Source organism: Balaenoptera musculus, chromosome 6 (genome assembly GCF_009873245.2).
Source record: "Balaenoptera musculus isolate JJ_BM4_2016_0621 chromosome 6, mBalMus1.pri.v3, whole genome shotgun sequence".
Lineage (NCBI taxonomy): Eukaryota > Metazoa > Chordata > Mammalia > Artiodactyla > Balaenopteridae > Balaenoptera > Balaenoptera musculus.
Genome location: NC_045790.1, coordinates 47,675,969 through 47,696,909, shown reverse-complemented (window position 1 = coordinate 47,696,909; position 20,941 = coordinate 47,675,969). Strand labels below are relative to the sequence as shown.

The following is a 20,941-nucleotide window of genomic DNA, read 5'->3' as shown; positions in this document are numbered from 1 at the left end:
CTTTTAATTCCTTTGGCATAAAATATGGAACATGATTTGGGAGAGAGCTATTTTAATCATGCTTGATTTTAAAAATGAATTCCTTCTCATATTATGGAAAATAATAGTTGTTTTCTTTGTGTAAACTTAGTTACTGAAACAAATGGCACACGTGCCCATAGGTCTTATGTGGAAAAGTTAATAATGCTGGTACTTCCATTAATGAATAGGTTTAAAAAATAGTTTACCGAGACTCTCACACCAGAACAAAGGAGAAAATAGTAATAACTATTGCTTAATAACTTTGAAAAGAAGAATTGAGTAAAGTCATTTAAAAATCTCTACAAGTCACAGACTAATATGCTAACTATTAATGCTTTGATGTTATTTTTTGTTAGGTGTGCTATCGAGTAGTAATGCAGCTTTGTGGACTTTGGGGTCATCCTGTCTTAGCAGTGAGAGTTTTATTTGAAATGAAAACTGCTAAAATAAAGCCAAATGCTATTACTTATGGCTATTATAATAAGGTAAGTAGGACTGACATTAGGCAATATATGCTGCTTATTAAGATTGATAAATTTATTATGCCTTTTATTTAAGAAACTTAGACGTTTTGGGGTAGAATTCTTTTTGTATATATTATATGTGTATGTATTTTTTAAAAATTCAAATATTCCTAATAAAGATTATTTTAACCTTTATTTTACCTTTAGGTAGTTTTGGAGAGCCCGTGGCCTAGCAGTACCCGCAGTGGTATCTTCTTATGGATGAAGGTACGGAATGTGGTACGTGGCTTGGCACAATTTAGGCAGCCACTTAAAAATACCGTGCAAAAGTCACAGGTCTCCTCACTATCAGGTAATAAATGTGGTTGGAAAGACGCTTTCTTGCTGAACCATAAGCTTTATAGACATGTGAATTTTTACTTATATGAGGCAGAAAACGTAAATGAAATTCTAGTTGATATTTTCATATACTACTAAAGATAGAGGTTGCCTTAGTCCAAAATTATTTTCTTCTCTCACAAATTTAGAAAGTATTCTGCAACTTTAAATGAACTGTGAGTCACTCGTGTTTAGTTTCAGAGATTACCAGTGCGTGAGTTATTGAACTGCTGTTGTCCTTATCTTTAGCTCCTCAAAATGCCACAGGTGGAAGTGATGGGGACACGGTGAGCCACGGTAGTGTGGATAGTTCTAATGATGCTAACAGTGGGGAGCACGCAGTCTTCGTCAGAGATTTAATCAGGCTTGATTCCACTGATAATCACTCTAGCACAGGTACTAAAATCTGGATTTTACTAACCCTTCACTTACTCTCCTGTTAAGTCTTCCATTTTTTAAAAAAACTTTTACCTTCCTCTCTCAAGTTTGTGCAATATGAATACCTAAAAAATACCATACATAAATAAGGGGAGAAAGTACACCTCTGATTGCAGATCACTTCTCTTACTTCCTATAGTATAAAATAAACTTGGGAGTGCTGTGCAAAAGGCTCTTACATGGTACTTCTTTGTGTTCGTTCATCATTAATTTGTGAAAGTATACGATATAATTGTTAGGAATTGTGAGCTGAGGAACTTGACTGTTAGTGACACAGTTGCAAATCTTTTTTTCATTAAGTGGATAATATTTAGTAAAGATTTGAGATTATGAATATTAAAGAGGGAAGAAAATAAGTCACACACCACGAGAAAAACGTATTCTTTGCATAGTCATTACTTTAAATGACACTTTTTAAAATCTGAGAAACTACTGAAGCTACTTTTACATACAAAGCTATGGGCATAATCTCTGTCCTCTGAAGTTAGAAATAAGCTTAATTAAAGTAGCATGTTGAGCAGACATGTGTGTGTTGCACATCCTTCTCTGTTTTTCTTTTTTGTTGTTATTGTTAATATCTCAAGCTTTTCTTTAAAAAGAATTCTGAATCTAATTCCTGTGCTTCATCTGATGAACTTGTCTCAATGACTGAAGTTTCCTTTTCTCTGCTCTTTGTTGCTCTGCTTTTTGCTCTGTGCTGTTTCTTGGTGCTGCATTTGTCCTTGGCTGTCATGGTGTGGGGTGCAGACAGACTTGTGTGACGTGAAGCTATGGATACACGTGTGCATTAATTCTACCCTTGAATGTTAACCACTTCAGGTAATTTCCCATTTATTAGGTTAAATTTTGCAGACATGCAAGGGTGGGGGAGAGGCCTTTTGTTATATTTTAAGTACTGTTGCAAGTGGAAAGCAATTTTAGTTTTCTTGGCTTTTTCTCCTTCAGATATGTGTAATCATATACATACTACTGAAAATACCCAACTAACACTTTATGATCAATTTGCAAAGCATATTTGTTATCTTAATTGAAAATATGCTATGCCTTGCTACAATTCTTATTTTGAGGGTGGTTTGTAGCATCATTGAGTCAAATAGTTTCATGAGCGTTAAAGATTTCAGTATTCCAGCTGTTAAGGCGGTTTTTGCTTGCTAAAACTGATCTGCTGATTCTTGTGCTAAAAACTATTCCCATAATTACAGAAGCATGTATAAATTGGTGAAAGTCAACATAAAGCTGTAAGTTACAATCCTGTTTGTAAATTAAATTTCTTTCAACATGTAGGAATTTTCATGAGACTTTCATTTGAAAACCACCTTATTTTATTTCCTCCTGTATTTTTTTCCTACTGCTTATAGAATAAATAGATTTCATTTATGGAAAATCAAGAAAATAATTTGTGGTATGAAACCATTTCACTAATAATCATAATAATAATAGATAAACACTCTCCTTATCCCTCTGGATTTTTAAACTTGTCTCCTTTAATGGAAAAAAACCGATTTACTAGTAATTCTGGGAAACTGCATAAAGATTCCATATTCCCCAGTTGGGGAAGAAACTTCAGATCCCTTTTTCATATATTTCTTTTAAGCTACATTTCAAATGACTGAAGCTCTGATACTGAATTTACAGTGATTATGTGTCTCTGTAGAGTTTCTGGTGATGTCATCTGATATTTTTGGAGACTTCCAGCCCAGATGCTTAAGTTACTCTTTTCATTAAGGATTATCTCACAGAATCTTTCCACTTAGTACCTGATACTGAGTCACTTAGCTTGTTGAGGGCATATCTGGGTTTAATCAGTTTACTCAGTTCCCAGTCTAGTGTCCATTTCATGGCACCATAATGCTTTACCAGACTTTCTGAGGGGGGCCAATAAAAAAAAAAAAAGACTAAAAGAAGTCATTCTAAATAGCAGTATTTTTTATTTATTTATTTATTTATTTATTTATTTATTTATTTATGGCTGTGTTGGGTCTTCGTTTCTGTGCGAGGGCTTTCTCTAGTTGCGGCAAGTGGGGGCCACTCTTCATCGCGGTGCACGGGCCTCTCACTATCGCGGCCTCTCTTGTTGCGGAGCACAGGCTCCAGACGCGCAGGCTCAGTAGTTGTGGCTCACGGGCCCAGTTGCTCCGTGGCATGTGGGATCTTCCCAGACCAGGGCTCGAACCCATGTCCCCTGCATTAGCAGGCAGATTCTCAACCACTGCGCCACCAGGGAAGCCCAGTATTTTTTTTTAATTAAAAAAAAATTTTTTTTTAATCGAAGTACAGTAGATTTACAGTATTGTGTTAATTTCAGGTGTACAGTGATTCAGTTATATACACATACACACATACACACATATTCTTTTTCAGATTCTTTTCCCTTATAGGTTATTACAAAATATTGAGTATAGTTCCCTGTGCTATATAGCAGGTCCTTGTTGGTTATCTAAATAGCAGTTTTCTTTAAAGCTTAATTCTTTTGTTATATGGCAAACCCAAAGTTTGAATGGCAGTTTAAAAAGTGGTAGAAAGTGAAAAAAATAAAAAGTGGTAGACAGTGGAAGGCACTATATTTTTTGTTTTATGTGTTTTTCACTGACATCCTTTATAATGATCCCCTAGTAACTTGCCTTTATTTCAGTTTTAAATGATAGAACATTAAAGCCAAAATAGACTTTTAAAAAACTATTTTGAAATAATTTTAAACTTATTAAATGTTTCAAGAATAGTACAAAGAACTCTTGAATAACTTTTATTTAGATTCATTCACTTTTAGTTTGACACATCTGCTTTATCAGTTTCTTTCTGTACACATGCACTTTTTTCCCCTAAATTATGTGAGAGTAGATTGCATACATCTTGCCCTTTTACCTCTTAATACTTCAGTGGTATTTGCTCTTACATAACCACAGTATCGTTTCCAAATTCAGGAAAACATTATTCTACTCCTTTAATGTATAGTCTGTATTCCAGTGTTGTCAGCTATAATGTCCTTTGTGGTACTTTAACTCCTCTTTAGTCTCCTTTAACCAGGCACAGTTCCCCACCTTTTCTTTGTCTTCCATAACCTTGACCTTTATGAAGAATAAGTCCAGTTATTTTGTGGAATGCTGCCAAATTTGAGTTTGTCTGATGTTTCCCTGTGATTAGATTAGGTTATGCATCCATGGCTCTTCTACAAAAATTATGTTAAATCCTTCTGAGATTATCACAACCCAGAGGCACACAATGTCTGTCTGCCCCTCATTGGTAATGTTAATTTTGATCACTTGATGTCAGTGTTCGGTTTCTATTAGTTACCATTATCCCCCTTGCAGATAATAAGCTATTTGTGAAGAGACACTGAGACTATGCAACAATATCTTCTTTTTCATCACACTTTCTCTTTTAAATTTATCATCCATTGATGATTCTTGTCTGAACCAGTCTTTACTGTGATGGCTATAAGGTGGTGATTTTGCCAACTCTATCGTCCCCTCACATTTATAAGATAATATTCTTTTGAATGTTCTTTAGAGATGTCCTCTCATGTTTTTGAGCACTTGCTTTCTTGCATAACAAAACATTCCTGGCTCATTCTTCTACCTTCCCTGACTGAGCTCTGGAATCAGCCTTTTCTTCAAGGATTTTAGAAACGAAGGTCTGGGCTCTAGAAATGCTTACTCCCTCCAGGGTGTTGTCGTTCTAGACTTTTTCAGCAGAGGTAGAAAAAATGTGTATGTATTTTAGAAATACTTCTAATTCCAAATCAGCCCCACAGGTTTTTCTTTGCCTTCCTTCATTTCACTTTTTAAAAATCTCTCTTCTTCCACAGTAAGAATCTTGGCTCCCAACATCATCACATTTACTCATTTGCTCAGTCCTACAGTGCACATAATATAATTTCAGAATTGCTATACCCATTCCCCTGTGAGAAATAAACCTAAGGAGTTTAGGATTTGACTGTTATCCCCCATGACTAGGGTATATACTCAAAATAATGTGTTAAAAGTTACACATTACATTAGTCCTCCCCCATCCTTTCAGTGTGATCGTCTTATTCATAAACAATTGGTTTTGTTTGTTTCCGTGTGCATTCAGTTTTAGTTACACCCTGGCCCTCAGCTTTGTTGATTTAAGTTTTTGTACATGTAGAAGTTAATACATTTCCAAAAATAAAAACAATATGATAACCATATTTAGAGAAGTTTCCTCTCTCTTGATCCCTTCCATCCTATTTCCCCCCATCCCTTGTAGGTAACCAGTTTTATTGTTTTCTGGTTTATTATTCCTGCATTTCTTTTTGCAAAAGTAAGCAGATATATGTTTGTTTTATTTCCACTTCTTTCTTACACAGAAGGTAGCATTCTGTAGATGCACTCCAAAAGAAACTTTCAAAACATCTTATCCAAATCTACTAATTTATAGATAAGGAAATTAAATTAAGATTCACTGCTTCCAAGTGTGTAATGGTTTTTAGTCTTTGATGTTCCTGTTTCTGCTGTTCTTTGCTTCTTACCATTGTTGTAAAATGTTTTGTGTGCTTCATGAGCTTTCTTCTCTTCTTTTTTTTACAAGTTTAATTGTGTAGGTTGGTGGAATTTCCTTTTGACATTTTATAGCTGGACTATAAATATATGAAAACATTCATATGTCAGCCTACATTCTTTTTAACAGGTGGTCAGTCTGACCAAGGCTATGGGTCTAAGGATGAACTTATAAAGGATGATGCAGAAATTCATGTGCCTGAAGAACAATTATCAGGAGACTTGATAACTAAAACAAAAGTGCCAACAGAAGGTTAAGTACTGATATTTACTAGCTTTACTTAGAAAAATACCTATATTAATTAAAAGTCTTATTTGATAATTTTGGTGATAATTTCCAGAAATGTAAAGTCTGGGCTTATAAGATACTATGTACTCTTATATATGATAGATTTTTGGTAGTCTCTGAATTTTAGAATTTAAGAGATCTTTAGAGACTCTGTAGGTCAGCCCTCAACTTTGTAGGAAACTGCAACCCATCAAGGTATTCATTTGCCAGTGTTAAATAACTACTTGGTGACAGAACCAGGACTAAACTCTTAGTCATCAAACTTGTATTCCAGTGTACCTTTTATTTTAAAATGCTCTTTCACTAGAAGTCCTTCAAATATCTAAGTCGATATTTTTCATTTCTAGGTTCCAATACAGACTGTGTAGTTTTCCTTTTTTTAGGGGACTCATTGAGATAGAAATGAGAAATGATTTGTAGTAGCCATTTTAAGGAAATATGGAGGAATATTTTGGCTTTTTGATAATACGATGTTCTTCCTATCCTCTTACAAAAAAGTACACTTTCTTTAACGATGTCACTTACTTTATGCTCTAGAATTATGCAGAAGAAAGCCCCTCTCCTACTTGACAAGTGATGAGGAGTGTGACAGAAGGCCAAAGTCTTAATTTATTCGCTCAGGAATGCTCAAGTTAGGATTATGAATGTTAAAGCATTTATTTCAGTTAGTACTGGCAAGATTTATGGCATAAAATAAATCAGTAATAAAATAGAGAAAAAGTATTCACCCCCACTTAGAGAAAAAGTACATAAAATATATTAAAAAAAAATACTTTGTTTCTGTTCAATACTGGCAAAAATAGGAATGATAACATCCAAATATTTTTTCCCAGAGGTATGCGATGTCTCTGCTGTTGTGGCCAAACATTCACCACCTAGTGCAGAGCCCCAGAGTCCTACTGAACCTCCTGCATGGGGCAGCAGTATTGTGAAAGTTCCATCTGGTATATTTGATGTCAACGGCAGGAAAAGTAGCACTGGTGAGTCTTTACATATTGGTTATTACATATTTAAAATACACTTCTATAGGTACACGTGTGTCTTTAATGACATTATAAATTGCTAACTTAATTGTAATGAACATGCTAAAGAGCCAGAAGTAAGCTGAATCCTATAAATGTGCTAAAGAAGAAATTAAAATAGTTATTTAAAGATAATTCATTTTTAAAAGGAAGGGTATTAAGTGTGTTTAGTTGTTATTTGGAATACCTTTTCTTATTATAGTGCTTGTTCTGAGTTCCGTCCTCCTTTCCTATGGTTGATAATGAGAGAGGACTGTAGGACGGGCCTGCTATATTCATCCTGAACAGAGAGGCAGTTATGTGGTCAAATTCCAAAGGGCTTGTGTGTGGCAGGGTAATTCCTAAGCCTGAAGGGAAATGGAAGAAAAAGATTCACATCACTTAACATTCTGCACAAAAATACCAGCGGGTCTTTAATTTTTGCCCAATTATTCTAGGTACCCTGAGCCACTTTCTATTTATGGTTAAGTATTTGTAATGAATAACTGTTGTGTGTGACTCCCATGAATTTGAGTTTACTGCCTTCAATTATGTGTAGTCCTCCCAAGTACCCTTAAGGCATACGTCTAAGTGTATGATTTTAAAAGACAATGAAATTGGCCTGTGTCATTTGCCTTTTGTTAGTAGTAGCTACAATTCACTTCCCTAAAGTCAGCTGTCTATCTGTAAGTGTATCTATTGTATGACTTTATGGAAATTAATTTGCTCAGCTTTTTAAGTCAATGTGGAAATACTCGTTATTCCTAAAGTTGTTTTTTTTTTTTATTGTGATACCAAGTTCGGTTATTTTACAGGGGGTGAGGGGGTAGTGTTTTGCTAATGAGGTGGAGCTACATGTTTTTTGAAAAAAATAATTGATATATATATTGTTTATCCCATTTTCCCAACCTATTGATAGCAGGTTTAAAAAAAAAAAAAAAAGGAGGGTAGAGTTTTCTTCATCAGAGGTTTAGAATCTTCTTAGAATATTGAAATGGACATGGTCTGGGGACTGGTGCATTTTCTTCTCTTTTTATTGATCTTATTTCCATGTTACATTTTGATGTAGGAAGATTTATTCTATTAAGAAAAGAGGAGGTGGTAATGAGGCTTTTGCCAATATATCAAACAGTCAATATTATTTTAAAATTGAATAAAATGTGACACTAAATTTCCTAGAAATGATATGAGAACCAGTAAATTTGCAAAGATCTTTTCTCAAATATTGGTAAAAGTTTTCAAAGCAGGTACAAACTTCGGAGTTATAAAATAGGCTAATTTAATTCCCTTAAATGCTTTAAAAATATCTCTAAATGCTTATTATTCTGTTTAATTGGAATGATTATGATTATTAGTAGATACCAATTTGGAATATTAAAAAGAACCTTGAAATCAATTTGGAAGATTAAAAAAAAGATCTTATCAATGACAACTTTGCCCCCCAAACTCCCAGGTCATTATACTTTTTAAAAAACAAATGAGAATCCTAAATATGAATGGGTAGACTTAAGTTCTGCTAATGATGCAACTGGAAATAGCTTTTGGTCTTGGCGTGGAAAAAATTGCATGGTAGCAAAGAGTTAACGACTGCCTGCATCCCCCAAAGCTGGGGGAGGTTCCTACAGACACTGGCATAATTTTGTTCCACTTGCTCAAACAAGATTGACCTCTGTGAGGGCTGGGGTTATGTCCGTTTTTTCCTCCATTGTATTCTTGGCACCTCACATAGTGGGTGCTAGTAGGAATTCAGATATTTGTTGAAGGAATAAACATATCTGAAAAAATTCTGGCTATTCAGATTTTATCAGGCTTCTTGGAATTTGCCAATTCTAAGCGCTCCATTCTAGATCCTTTTACTTTGGAGAAGTAAGGCTTTGGCTATAGCAAATATATAATTTCTCTATGATTATGAATTTGCTTTCTGCAGGGTAGATTCCTGGCAAATACTTGTTGAATTAGATATATGAAACCCAAGACAGAAGAGATTATTTCTTTTTAGGTCTGCTATTTAATGTGGAATATATTTCTTAAACTGAACATAAAACTCTTAAAATATAAAACATGTTTATAGATGTATATTTATTTATAGATGTCATATCTTTTAGTGAACAATACAGGTATATACAGTATATATTGCACGATCTTTTTTTAAAATGTATGTGTATATGCATAGAGGATGAAAGGCAGATTATACATTAAAATGTTATCTCTGAGAGGCAGGGTTGAATGGAGTAATTTTTGGACTTTTTCTGTATACCATCTTACCTTTCTGAATCTTTTACTCTGAGTATGTGTCACTTTCAAAAATTAGAAAAAAAACATTTTTATAAAAGTTACATCAGAAAATAGAGATTTATTTTTAATACTGTACTTTCTCTTTTTAGGTAGTACATCAAATGTACTGTTTTCTACTCAAGATCCAGTTGAAAATGCAGTCTTTGGCGAAGTTACTAATCTCAAGAAGAACGGTGATAGAGGAGAAAAAAGACAAAAGCATTTTCCGGAGAGAAGCTGTAGTTTTAGTTCTGAAAGTCGAGCAGGAATGTTGCTTAAGAAGAGCAGTTTGGACTTGAATTCAAGTGAAGTGGCTATCATGATGGGAGCAGATGCCAGGATTCTCACAGCAGCATTGACGAGTCCTAAGACTTCTCCACTTCATATTGCAAGAACCCATAGCTTTGAGAGTATTAGCTGTCATCCAGCTGACACTAGGACTCGTGTGTCTGAAAGCACTTGGGATTCTGAGCGCAGATCGTCATCGGTGCTAGAGATGCTTGAGGAAAGCCAAGAGTTCATAGAACCTGTGGTTGATGAAAATGTAGCTAAAACTACTGTGACAAAGGATGCATGTGACAGCCTACAAAATGACAGTAATCAGTCCAGAGACTTGAAAGCAGGATCCAAAGATCTAGTAAATAAGAGAAGTAGTTTATGTGGTGTTGCTAAAGCTATTGAGAGGGAAGATGTTGAAACTGGACTAGATCCTTTGTCACTTTTAGCCACTGAATGTATAGGAGAAAAAACTCCTGATTCAGAAGATAAGTTGTTTTCTCCAGTTATTGCACGTAATCTGGCTGATGAAATTGAAAGCTATATGAACCTAAAGAGTCCCTTGGGTAGCAAGTCTTCTAGTATGGAATTACATGAAGAGGGAAACAGAGAGCCTGGCACTACCAGTGCATTTATCCACCCTTTAGAGAGGAGATCAAGCCTACCGTTAGATCATGGTCCTGCAGCACAGGAAAGTCCTGAAAGTGAAAAGAGCTCCCCTGCAGTGTCCAGATCTAAAACTTTTACTGGGCGTTTCAGGCAACAAACTCCCTCTCGAGGTCATAAAGAACGTTCAGCTTCTTTATCAGCACTGGTCCGTTCTTCACCACATGGCTCATTGGGTTCTGTGGTAAATTCTTTGTCAGGGCTAAAGCTGGACAGTATACTCTCAGGGCCCAAGATGGATGTGCTAAAATCTGGTATGAAACAAGCAGCTACAGTAGCCAGTAAGATGTGGGTAGCTGTATCATCTGCCTACAGCTATTCAGATGATGAGGTAAGAGTGTTTTATGTGTGTCATCTATCTGATGTTGGAATGTTTGGAGTATTTTTTAATATATACATTATTATTTAGATATTTCTGGTAACTTTTTTATATTTTAAAACATGCATATCCTACTTTCTTGAAATGACTTCAACATACATGTAAGGAAATAAATAATGAAGAAATAGAATATCAGGACTACTTTATAATTCCACAGCCCAGTCTAAACTAACACATTAAGTCTATTGATTTGAAAGAACTAATGATTAATGTTTGATTTAATAATGTTATATTTGCCTAGCACTTCACTTTTTAAATAGCTTACACCTGTGTTATCTCTTTAAGATATGTGGAGTCACTCTACAACTTAATCAATAGATTTCATACTGCACAACAAAAACTGCTAACTATTTATTTATTTATTTTGGCTGCACGGGGTCTTAGTTGCGGCACGTGGGATCTTCGTCGCGGCATGTTTAGTTGCGGTATGTGGGATCTTTAGTTGTGGCATGCAGATTTCTTAGTTGTGGCATGCATGTGGAATCTAGTTCCCCAACCAGGGATCGAACCTGGGCCCCCTGCATTGGGAGCACAGAGTCTTACCCACTGGACCACCAGGGAAGTCCCCCAAACTGCTAACTTTTTATTGAAGTTCAGTTGATCTACAATACTGTATTAGTTTCAGGTGTACAGCATAGTGATTCAGTTTTTGCACATTATATTCCCTTATAGGTTACTATGAGATATTGGGTATAATTCCCTGTGCTAGAAAGTAAATTCCTGTTGCTTATCTATTTTATGTATAGTAGTTTGTATCTGTTAAACCCATACCCCTAATTTGTCCCTCTCCCCTTCCTCTTTGGTAACCATAAGTTTGTTTTCTATTTCTTTGAGTCTGTTTCTGTTTTGTATATACATTCATTTGTATGACTTTTTAGATTCCACATATGAATGATATCATACAGTATTTATCTTTCTCTGTCTGACTGACTTCACTAAGCATTAATATTCTCTAGGTCTCTCCATGTTGCTACAGATGGCAATATTTCATTCTTTTTAATGGCTGAGTAATATTCCAGTGTGTGTGTGTGTGTGTGTGTATGTGTGTATCACATCTTCATGATCCAATCGTCTGCTGATGGGCACTTGGGTTGCTTCCATGTCTTGGCTATTGTACATAGTGCTGCTATGAACATTGTGGTACATGTCTCTTTTTGAATTAGTGTTTCCTTTTTTTCTGGATATATACTCAGGAGTGCAATTGCTGGATCTTATGGTAGTTCTATTTTTAGTTTTTTAAGGAACCTCCATACTATCTTCCATAGTGGCTGCACCAATTTACACTTCCATAAAAAATGTATGCGGACTCCCTTTTCTCCACATCCTCTCCAACATTTGTTATTTGTAGACATTTTGATATAGACATTTTGACAAGTGTGAGGTGATACCTCTTCGTGGTTTTGATTTGCAGTTCTTGAATAATTAGTCATGATGAGCATCTTTTCGTGTGCCTGTTAGCCATCTGTATGTCTTCTTTGGGAAAATATCTATTCAAGTCTTCTGCCCATGTTTTGATTGGATTGCTTGTTTTTTTTGATATTAAGCTGTATCAGCTGTTTGTATATTTTGGGTAAGTTGCATCATTTGCAGATATTTTCTCTGATTCCATAGGTTGTCTTTTTGATTTGTTGATGGCTTCCTTTGCTGTGCAAAAGCTTTTAAATTTAATTAGGTCCCATTTGTTAATTTTTGCTTTTATTTATTTTGCCTTAGGGGACAGATCCAAAAAATACTGCTATGATTTATGTCAAAGAGTGTCCTGCTTATGTTCTCTTCTAGGAGTTTTATGGTTTCAGGTTGTATATTTAGGTCTTTAATCCATTTTGAGTTTATTTTTGTATATGGTGTGAGGGAATTTTCTAATCCCATTGTTTTACCTGTAGCCGTCCAGTTTTCCTAGCACCACTTGTTGAAAAAACTGTCTTTTCTCCATTGTATATTCTTGCCTCCTTTGTCATAGATTAATTGATTGTAGGTGCGTGGGTTTATTTCTGGGCTCTCTGTTCTGTTCCATTGATCTATGTATCTGTTTTTTTGTGCCAGTACCACACTGTTTTGATTACTGTAGCTTTGCAGTATAGTCTGAGGTCTGGGAGGTTTATACCTCCTGCTTTGTTCTTTTTTTCTCAGGATTGCTCTGGCAATTTGGGGCCTTTTGTGGTTCCATATAAATTTTAGGATTATTCTATTTCTGTGAAAAATGATAGGAGATGCAATCTGTAGATTTCTTTGGGTAGTGTGGCCATTTTAATAATACTGATTCTTCCAATCCAAGAGCATGGGAATATCTTCCCATTTCTTTTAATCATTTTCACTTTCCTTTATCAATGTTTTATAGTTTTCAATGTGTAGGTCTTTAACCTCCTTGATTAAGTTTATTCCTAGGTTTTTTTCTTCTTTTGATGCAGTTTTAAATGGGATTTTTTTTTAACTTTCTCTTTCTGATATTTCATTACTAGTGTATAGAAATGCAACAGATTGCTGTATATTAATCTTGTATCCTTCAACCTTGCTGAATTAATTTATTCTAAAAGTTTTTGGGTGGGGACTTTAGGGTTCTCTGTATAGAGTATCATGTCATCTGCAGTCCCTTCCAATTTGGATACCCTTTTTTCCCTTGTTTGATAACTTCGGCTAGTACTTCCAATACTATGTTAAATAGAAGGGGTGAGAGTAGGCATCCTTGTCTTGTTCCTTAATTTAACAGGAAAGCTTTCATCTTTTCACCATTGAGCATTATGTTGGCTGTGGGTTTGTCATAAATGGCCTTTATTATGTTGAGATATGTTCCTTCTGTACCCACTTTGATGAGAGTTCTTATGATGAATGTATGTTGAATTTTGTCAAATACTTTTTCGGCATCTATTGAAATGATCATGTGGTTTTTGTCTTTCTTTTTGTTAGTGCCATGTGCCACATTAATGGATTTGCATATGTTGAACCATCCTTGTGTCCCCAGAATAAGTCCAGCTTGATCATGGTGTATGATCCTTTTTATATGTTGTTTGATTTGGTTTGCTAATATTTTGATGAGGATTTTTGCATCTATATTCATCAAGAATATTGGTCTGTCTTTACACTTTTTGTAGTATCTTTGTCTGGTTTTGGTATCAGGGTAATAGTGGCCTTGTAGAATGAGTTTGGGAGTGTTTCATCCTCTTTAATAATTTGGAATAGTATTAGAAGGATAGGTTTTAGCTCTTCTTTACATGTTTGGTAGAATTCCCCAGTGAAGCTGTCTGGTCCTAGACTTTTGTTTGCAGGTAGTTTTGTTATTGGCAATTCTATTTCACTTCTAGTAATTGATCTCTTCAAATTGTCTATTTCTTCTTGACTCGGTCTTGGCAGGCTGTATGTTTCTAGAAATTTGTCCATTTCTTCTACGTTGCCCGATGTGTTGGGATATAAATGTTCTTAGTATTCTGTTATTTTTGTATTTCTGTGGTATTTGTTATTTCTACTCTACTCTTTTCATTTCTTATTTTGTTTATTTGGGTCCTCTCTCTTCTTCTTGGTGAGCCTGGCTAGAGGTTTGTCCATTTTTGTTTATCTTTTCAAAATACCAGCTCTTAGTTTCATTGATTTTTTTCTATTTTTTTTTTATCTCTATTTTATTTCCTCTCTGATCTTTATTATTTCCTTCCTTCTGCTGACTTAGGGCTTTGTTCTTCTTTTTCTGATTCTTTTAGGTGGTAGGCTAAGTTGTTTGAGATTTTCCTTGTTTCTTGAAAGAAGGCCTGTCTCACTGTGAATTTCCCTCTTAGAACTGCTTTTGCAGGATCCCATAGGTTTTATAAAGTTATGTTTTACTTTTCATTTGTCCCAAGGTGTTTTCTGATTTCATCGATTTTAGCATTGGCCCATTGGTTTTTTAGTAGCATGTTGTTTAGTCTCCGTGTGTTTGTTCTTTTCCCATTTTTCTTTCTCTAGTTGATTTCTAGTTTCATACTGTTGTGGTTAGAAAAGATGCGTGGTGTAATTTCTATCCTCTTAAATTTTTTGAGGCTTGTTTGTGACTTAGTATGTGGTCTTTCCTGGTGAATGTTCCATGTGCACTTGAAAAATGTGCATTCTACAGAATAGAATGTGTATTCTGGTTTTGGATGTAATGTCCTTTAGAGATCAGTTAAGTCCAACTCGTCTATTGTGTCCTTTAGGACCTCTGTTACCTTATTGATTTTCTGTCTGGATGATCTGTCCATTGATGTCAGTGGGGTGTTAAAGTCTCCTACTGTTATTGTATTAGTGTCAGTTTCTCCCTTTGTGTCTTTGCTTTATTTATTTAGGTGATCCTGAATTGGGTGCATATATGTTAATGATTTTAAGATCCTCTTTTTGTATTGATCCCTTTATCATTATATAATGCCCTTCTTGTCTTTTGTTATAGCCTTTGAAAAACTGCTAATCCTTTTAAAAATCATCATAAAGAGAATTAATCATAATATCTTTTTGTGAAAATAGGAGTGGGCAAATTTTGTATTTAAAGAACTTAGAAGGTCAGTTAAGGAAAGACAAAATAAGCTAACTTCAAAAGCATCTTAACCTGGCATTATATTTAAAACAAACAAAAAAAAAACCAGTGTGAGCCACTTCACTTTTGAAATTTTATCTAACAGTGTTAAATAAAAAGCTTTCTATAGAGTAATTTGGACTTGGAATATATGACCGTAAATTCCAGGTGGTTGCAGATCTTAATCTTTCTTTTCTTTTCATTACTATCGCCCTAGTACCATTGACTGCAAAGGCAAATAGGATATACCTAATAAATATTTTCAAGTGAAGGAATGAATAAAAAGTCTAAAATATTCATAACTTTTATCCAGAATTTAAGAAAATATTTAGGGATATGTGTAAAAATAGCTCAAGTGAATTCAGCAGTGTAACTCATAAAATTTACAGGATTCTGAATGTTTAAGCAGTAGAGGATTTACTAAATTCTTAATAATACATCAGTAAATCAGATTAGGTTGCAGGGATTTAAATAATGTAGAAGATTTAATGATAAACTACATGAGAAGAATGGGTTAAAAATATCCTATTTTGTAAAAATGTATTATGTATGCATATTTTTGACTAGAAGGATATACATCAAGATTTTTACTGTACTGTGTGGATGTTGATATTATAAGTGTTTTATTTCCTGTTTTGCATATCTATTTAATTTTTAAAAATCCTTTAATATGGTTTTATAACAAGGAAGACACAAGTCTTTCTCCTTTAAAGCAAAAATTAAAAAGGAAACTGCTTATTGAAATGTTTTCTATCTAAAGCATCAACAGTCACTTATAGTGGTTAAGAACTCAGTGTTCAGAACTTTGTTCATGTTTTATTCCTCTAATAATGATGGTTGTACTCAGAATAATCATATTGCCAGCTAAAATTCTCACCACGACCTTATTTTAATGTACTTACATTATCCACATTTTTCAGATAATATAATTAAAAGTTATGGAAGTTAAGTAATTTCTGCAAGGTCACATACCTAATATGTGAAGGGGGGCCAACACCACAATCTGGCTGACTCTTGGAAGCCCCTCCTCTACTTGGACTGGGGTCCCTGATTACACTGGGCATAGTGAGCGTCTAGAGTTCCTTCATTTTATAATTTTGAATATTGGAATAAACCCCACACTCCTAATATACACTAGGAGCACAGCATAATCTTAAAGCATAGGTCATTGCTTGAATGTCTTAGAGTATGGAAGAGAAATTCCAAATAACAGAAAGAGTTCATGGTTTTGAAACATATGATGATGACGATTTATTTAAGAATTATAGATGAGTTTAATTCTGAAAAGGGTAGAGTGAATATATTCTCATTGGGGAAGGTATTACTTATGTATGTGGGATTTTATTCTTTTCAATTAAAGGAGGAAACAAAGAGAGATTACAGCTTCCCAGCTGGCCTTGAAGACCATATTTTAGGAGAGAATATATCACCTAACACGAGTATCTCAGGGCTGGTCCCTAGTGAACTTACCCAGAGCAACACAAGCCTTGGCAGTAGCAGCAGCAGTGGAGATGTAGGTAAACTGCATTACTCACCAGGTAAGGGGAAGGATCGTCCTTTCTTCTAATTTATAGAAAATTAATTTTTAATTTATGCCCATACTTCTTCCTCCCTGCACCACACACACAGTAAGCCCCATTTGTTGAGAGGATCTGATATAGTCACACCATATTATCACTTATTTTATATGATCTACAAGTACTGTAGTCACCCACTGAGTTTATTTTTAGTTGTGTACATTTATGGATTCTATCATTAGTTCTCAAACTTTAGGGTGTCTCAGAACCACTTGGGGAATTTGTTTAAAAGTATATACAAGTATCCAAGCCCTAGGTTAAAACTTTTGAGACTTAATCTGTGGGATGGGACCTTAAGAATGTATATTTTTGACCAACTCTCCAGGTGAATCAGATATTTACTAAAGTTGGAGAATTCCTGTGCTATATCACTGAAATTTCCTAGTTCTGTGTTATTTTTTAAAATTGTAATTTTATTCATTTTCTCCAACTTTCTATTATGAAAAATTTCAAATATCCTAAAAAGTTGAAAGAATAATATAGTGAACAATCATATGTTCTCTACCTAGATTTAGTTAAGTGTTGTTAACCTTTCCTCTGTGTATATACATAAGTACATTTTGATACTAAACCGTTTGAAGATAAATTGCAGACTTCATGATATTTCCCCCTAAGTATGCATTTCCAAAGAATAAGGACATTTTCATACATAATGTGTTATGATGTTTACTTCTCTCTAGGTGAACTTCCATTTCCAAGAGGCATAAAAGGGCAAGACTTTGAAAAGTCAGATCATGGTTCTTCTCAAAACACCAGCATGTCCAGCATCTATCAGAATTGTGCAATGGAGGTAAAAGTTCTATATTCTGTCCATGATAAAGTGGCTGTAAACATATTTTTATTTCAGAATGGCATTTAACAGAATTCTATACCTTTATGGACAGAATAATAAAATAAGTCATTTTGTTGAATTTGCTTGATGTCTTATGTAAACAAGGCAATAAACTGGTAGTTTTACCTATAAAGTAATTGAACTGTTATTCCAAGTGTGATCAACAAAATAAATACAATTCTATGTGTGTCTCAAGAGGATGGCCTATTAAGACTGATTTTCACTGTGGAGGTTCTCAGTATGTGTACTTTTCTGCTCTTAGGTTTTGATGTCAAGTTGTTCACAGTGCAGAGCTTGTGGAGCTTTAGTTTATGATGAAGAAATTATGGCTGGATGGACGGCAGATGATTCAAACTTGAATACAACCTGTCCCTTCTGTAAAAGCAACTTCTTGCCTCTTCTCAACATAGAATTTAAAGACTTGAGAGGCTCTGCAAGGTTAGTATTGTAAAAGCTCCCTTAAAGAGGTAAGCGTCCCCCAAGAGGCATGACTCCTGGGGGAAGAGTGAAATAGTCATGGTATGCTCCAGGTGTTCCTTTCCTCGCCCTCCTGCACTTTCAGTATTTGAGTAGAAAATACTAATAATGTAGGAGACCGCTTTTCCATTTTATTTAACAAATGATTATCAGTAGTAATTAATTCTCGGAGCTGAACTTTATAAATTATATAATTATTACATAGATTATATAATTATTATAGATAATTCCGAACTCTAACGTTAGTCATTATTTTAATATTTCTGCCTTGATGACCTTGATTATGTGTTCTGGAGCCGCCCCCGCCCCACCCCCCAAAAAAAGGTGGAAGGGGCTTTAACTCTTCTCTTAACTTGTTGCCCCTTTATGTTGGTGCTCTGTACTGTGAAATGACCGAATTCTAGGCATTGGAAAGGAGAGGCTGATCTATAATCAGTCATTAAGTAATTGAGAGTTTGGTAACTGTATGCTGACTTAAAGTACTTATACTTAATATTCTATTTGCTTTATGGAACAAACTACCTTTATCTACTTTTTAAAAATTTCCAGTCACAGAGGTGTCTCCTCTCTATTTTTCCTGTTAGCTTCAGTGTGGAGCTGAGTGAAACCATACTCTGATTCCTGATGCACTGTCATCATTGGTTTGTGCAAGGGCCCTCTTTTATTATCTTCCTCCCCTCACCATTCCCACTCTCATTATTTTACCCAACAAAAACATTGACTCTGCTGTGTGTGATAAATCCTTGAATGTATAACCTTATAAATAATGTTGTTTTGCATGATTATGTATTTTTAACGTACATGATTAGAATGATGCTGAAAATCTCAATTTATTTCTTTTTATTACTCAGTTTAAAATCTGAGTTGCTATATGTACATCTAATTTATTCCTTTTCTCCTATAGGAAGTTAATACCTCCTTTTACTTATCCACTGTCATAGTGCTGGGTATTTCAGTTGCTTCCAGTTCTCTGTTACTATAAACATCACTGTACTGTTGCAGTACACTGCAAAATATATGTCCCCTTCTGGACTTATGAAGTAATTTCTTTCAGAATAATAGTCTTAGGAGTGAGATCATTGGGTTCTTTCCATACATGATTTCAATAAACACTGGAAGATTGCTTCCCAGATGGCTACACTCCTACTTGTAGTGCCCCAAAACTCTCATTTCTGTACATCCTTACCAGCATTTGGTATGATCACTTTTCTGATTTTGTGCTCTAATGATATAAAGTAGTATCTCATTTTTGTTTGAATGTCTCTGAATATTAGTGAGTTTGGATATCTCTTCATATGCTTATTAGTTATTCCAGCATTTTCTATGAATTGCTTGTTTATATCCTTTGCCAATTTTTTAAAGATTTATTTTTTTAATGAGGTAACATTGGTTTATAATGTTTTATAAGTTTCATGTGTACATTTTATTTCTACTTCTACATACACTACAGCATGCTCAACACCAATAATTTAGTTTCCATCTGTCACCATACAGTTGACGCTCTTTACCCATTTCATCCTCCCTACCCCTCCTTCACCCTCTGATAAGCACTACTCTGTTCTCATGTTTGTTTTTCTTTGGTTGGGTTTGTTCATTTATTTTGGGTTTTTGTTTTTTATATTCCAGCTATGAATGAAATCATGGTTATTTGTCTTCATCTGAAGTATTTCACTTAGCGTGATACCCTCAAAGTCCATCCATGTTGTTGCAAATGGCAAATTTTCATCTTTTTTATGGCTAAGTAGTATTCCATTGTGTATATATACCACAGCTTTTTTATCCATTCATCTGTTGATGGGCATCTAGGTTGCTTCCATGTCTTGGCTCTTGTAAATAATGCTGCAATGAACATAGGGGTGCATGTACCTTTTTGAATTAATGTTTTTGTACTCTTAGGATAAATACCCAGAACTGGGCTGGACCATGTGGTAGTTTCATTCCTAATTTTTTCAAGGAATCTCCATACTGTTTTCCATAGTGGCTGCACCAGTTTACATTTCCCACCAGCAGTGTATGAGGGTCCCCTTTCTCCACATCCTCACCAACACTTGTTATTTCTTGCCTTTTTGGTAATAGCCATTCTAACAGAAATGAAGTGATATCTTACTTTGGTTTTGATTTGCATTTCTTGATGATGATGTTAATGTGGTTTTGTTCAGCATCTTTCATGTGCCTATTGGCCATCTGGATGTCTTCTTTGGAAAAATGTCTGTTCAGCTCCTCTGCCCATTTTTTAATTGGGTTGTTTGTTTTTTTGATATTGAATTGTATGGGTTCTTTATATAATTTGGGTATTACCTCCTTATCAGATATATCATTTGCAAATATCTTCTCCCATTCAGTAGGTTGTTGTTTTGTTTTGCTGATGGTTTCCTTTGCTGTGCAGAAGCTTTTTAGTTTGATGCAGTCCCATTTGCTTATTTTTGCTTTGTTGCCTTTGCCTGAGGAGACATATTTAAAAAGACATTGCTAAGACTGATGTTAAAGATTATACTGTTTATGTTTTCTTTTAGGAGTTTAGTGGTCTTCAAGTCTTTAATCCATTTTGAGTTGATTTTTGTGTGTGGTGTGAGATAGTGGTCTAGTTTCATATTTTTGCATGTGGCTGTCCAGTTTTCCCAACACCATTTATTAAAGACACTATTCTTTCTCCATTGAATGTTCTTTGCTCCTTTGTTGTAAATTAATTGTCCATGTATGCTGGGGTTCAATTCTGGGCTATCAGTTCTGTTCCATTGATTTTTTTTTTTTTTTTTGGCTGCATTTGGTCTTCATTGCTGCACCCAGGCTTTCTCTAATTGCTGTGAGCAGGGGCTACTCTTTGATGCAGTGCAAGGGCTTC

General features: G+C 34.8%; 1 protein-coding gene across 5 annotated transcripts in view; it reads left to right on the top strand.

Moving 5' to 3' along the window:
* The window catches only part of DENND4C (DENN domain containing 4C), a 131,296-nt gene that overhangs the window by 89,606 nt on the left and 20,749 nt on the right, over nucleotides 1–20,941 (top strand). For 3 of the 5 annotated variants that reach the window (XM_036856761.1, XM_036856762.1, XM_036856763.1), the window contains 8 exons: nucleotides 378–506; nucleotides 693–837; nucleotides 5,949–6,071; nucleotides 6,941–7,087; nucleotides 9,493–10,655; nucleotides 16,574–16,751; nucleotides 17,471–17,580; nucleotides 17,885–18,060. In XM_036856761.1, coding sequence (XP_036712656.1) covers nucleotides 378–506; nucleotides 693–837; nucleotides 5,949–6,071; nucleotides 6,941–7,087; nucleotides 9,493–10,655; nucleotides 16,574–16,751; nucleotides 17,471–17,580; nucleotides 17,885–18,060 — 2,171 coding nt within the window. Of the gene's footprint in view, nucleotides 1–377; nucleotides 507–692; nucleotides 838–1,112; nucleotides 1,260–5,948; nucleotides 6,072–6,940; nucleotides 7,088–9,492; nucleotides 10,656–16,573; nucleotides 16,752–17,470; nucleotides 17,581–17,884; nucleotides 18,061–20,941 lie in introns of all 5 variants that reach the window. The other 2 variants (XM_036856758.1, XM_036856759.1) reach the window with 1 other exon arrangement.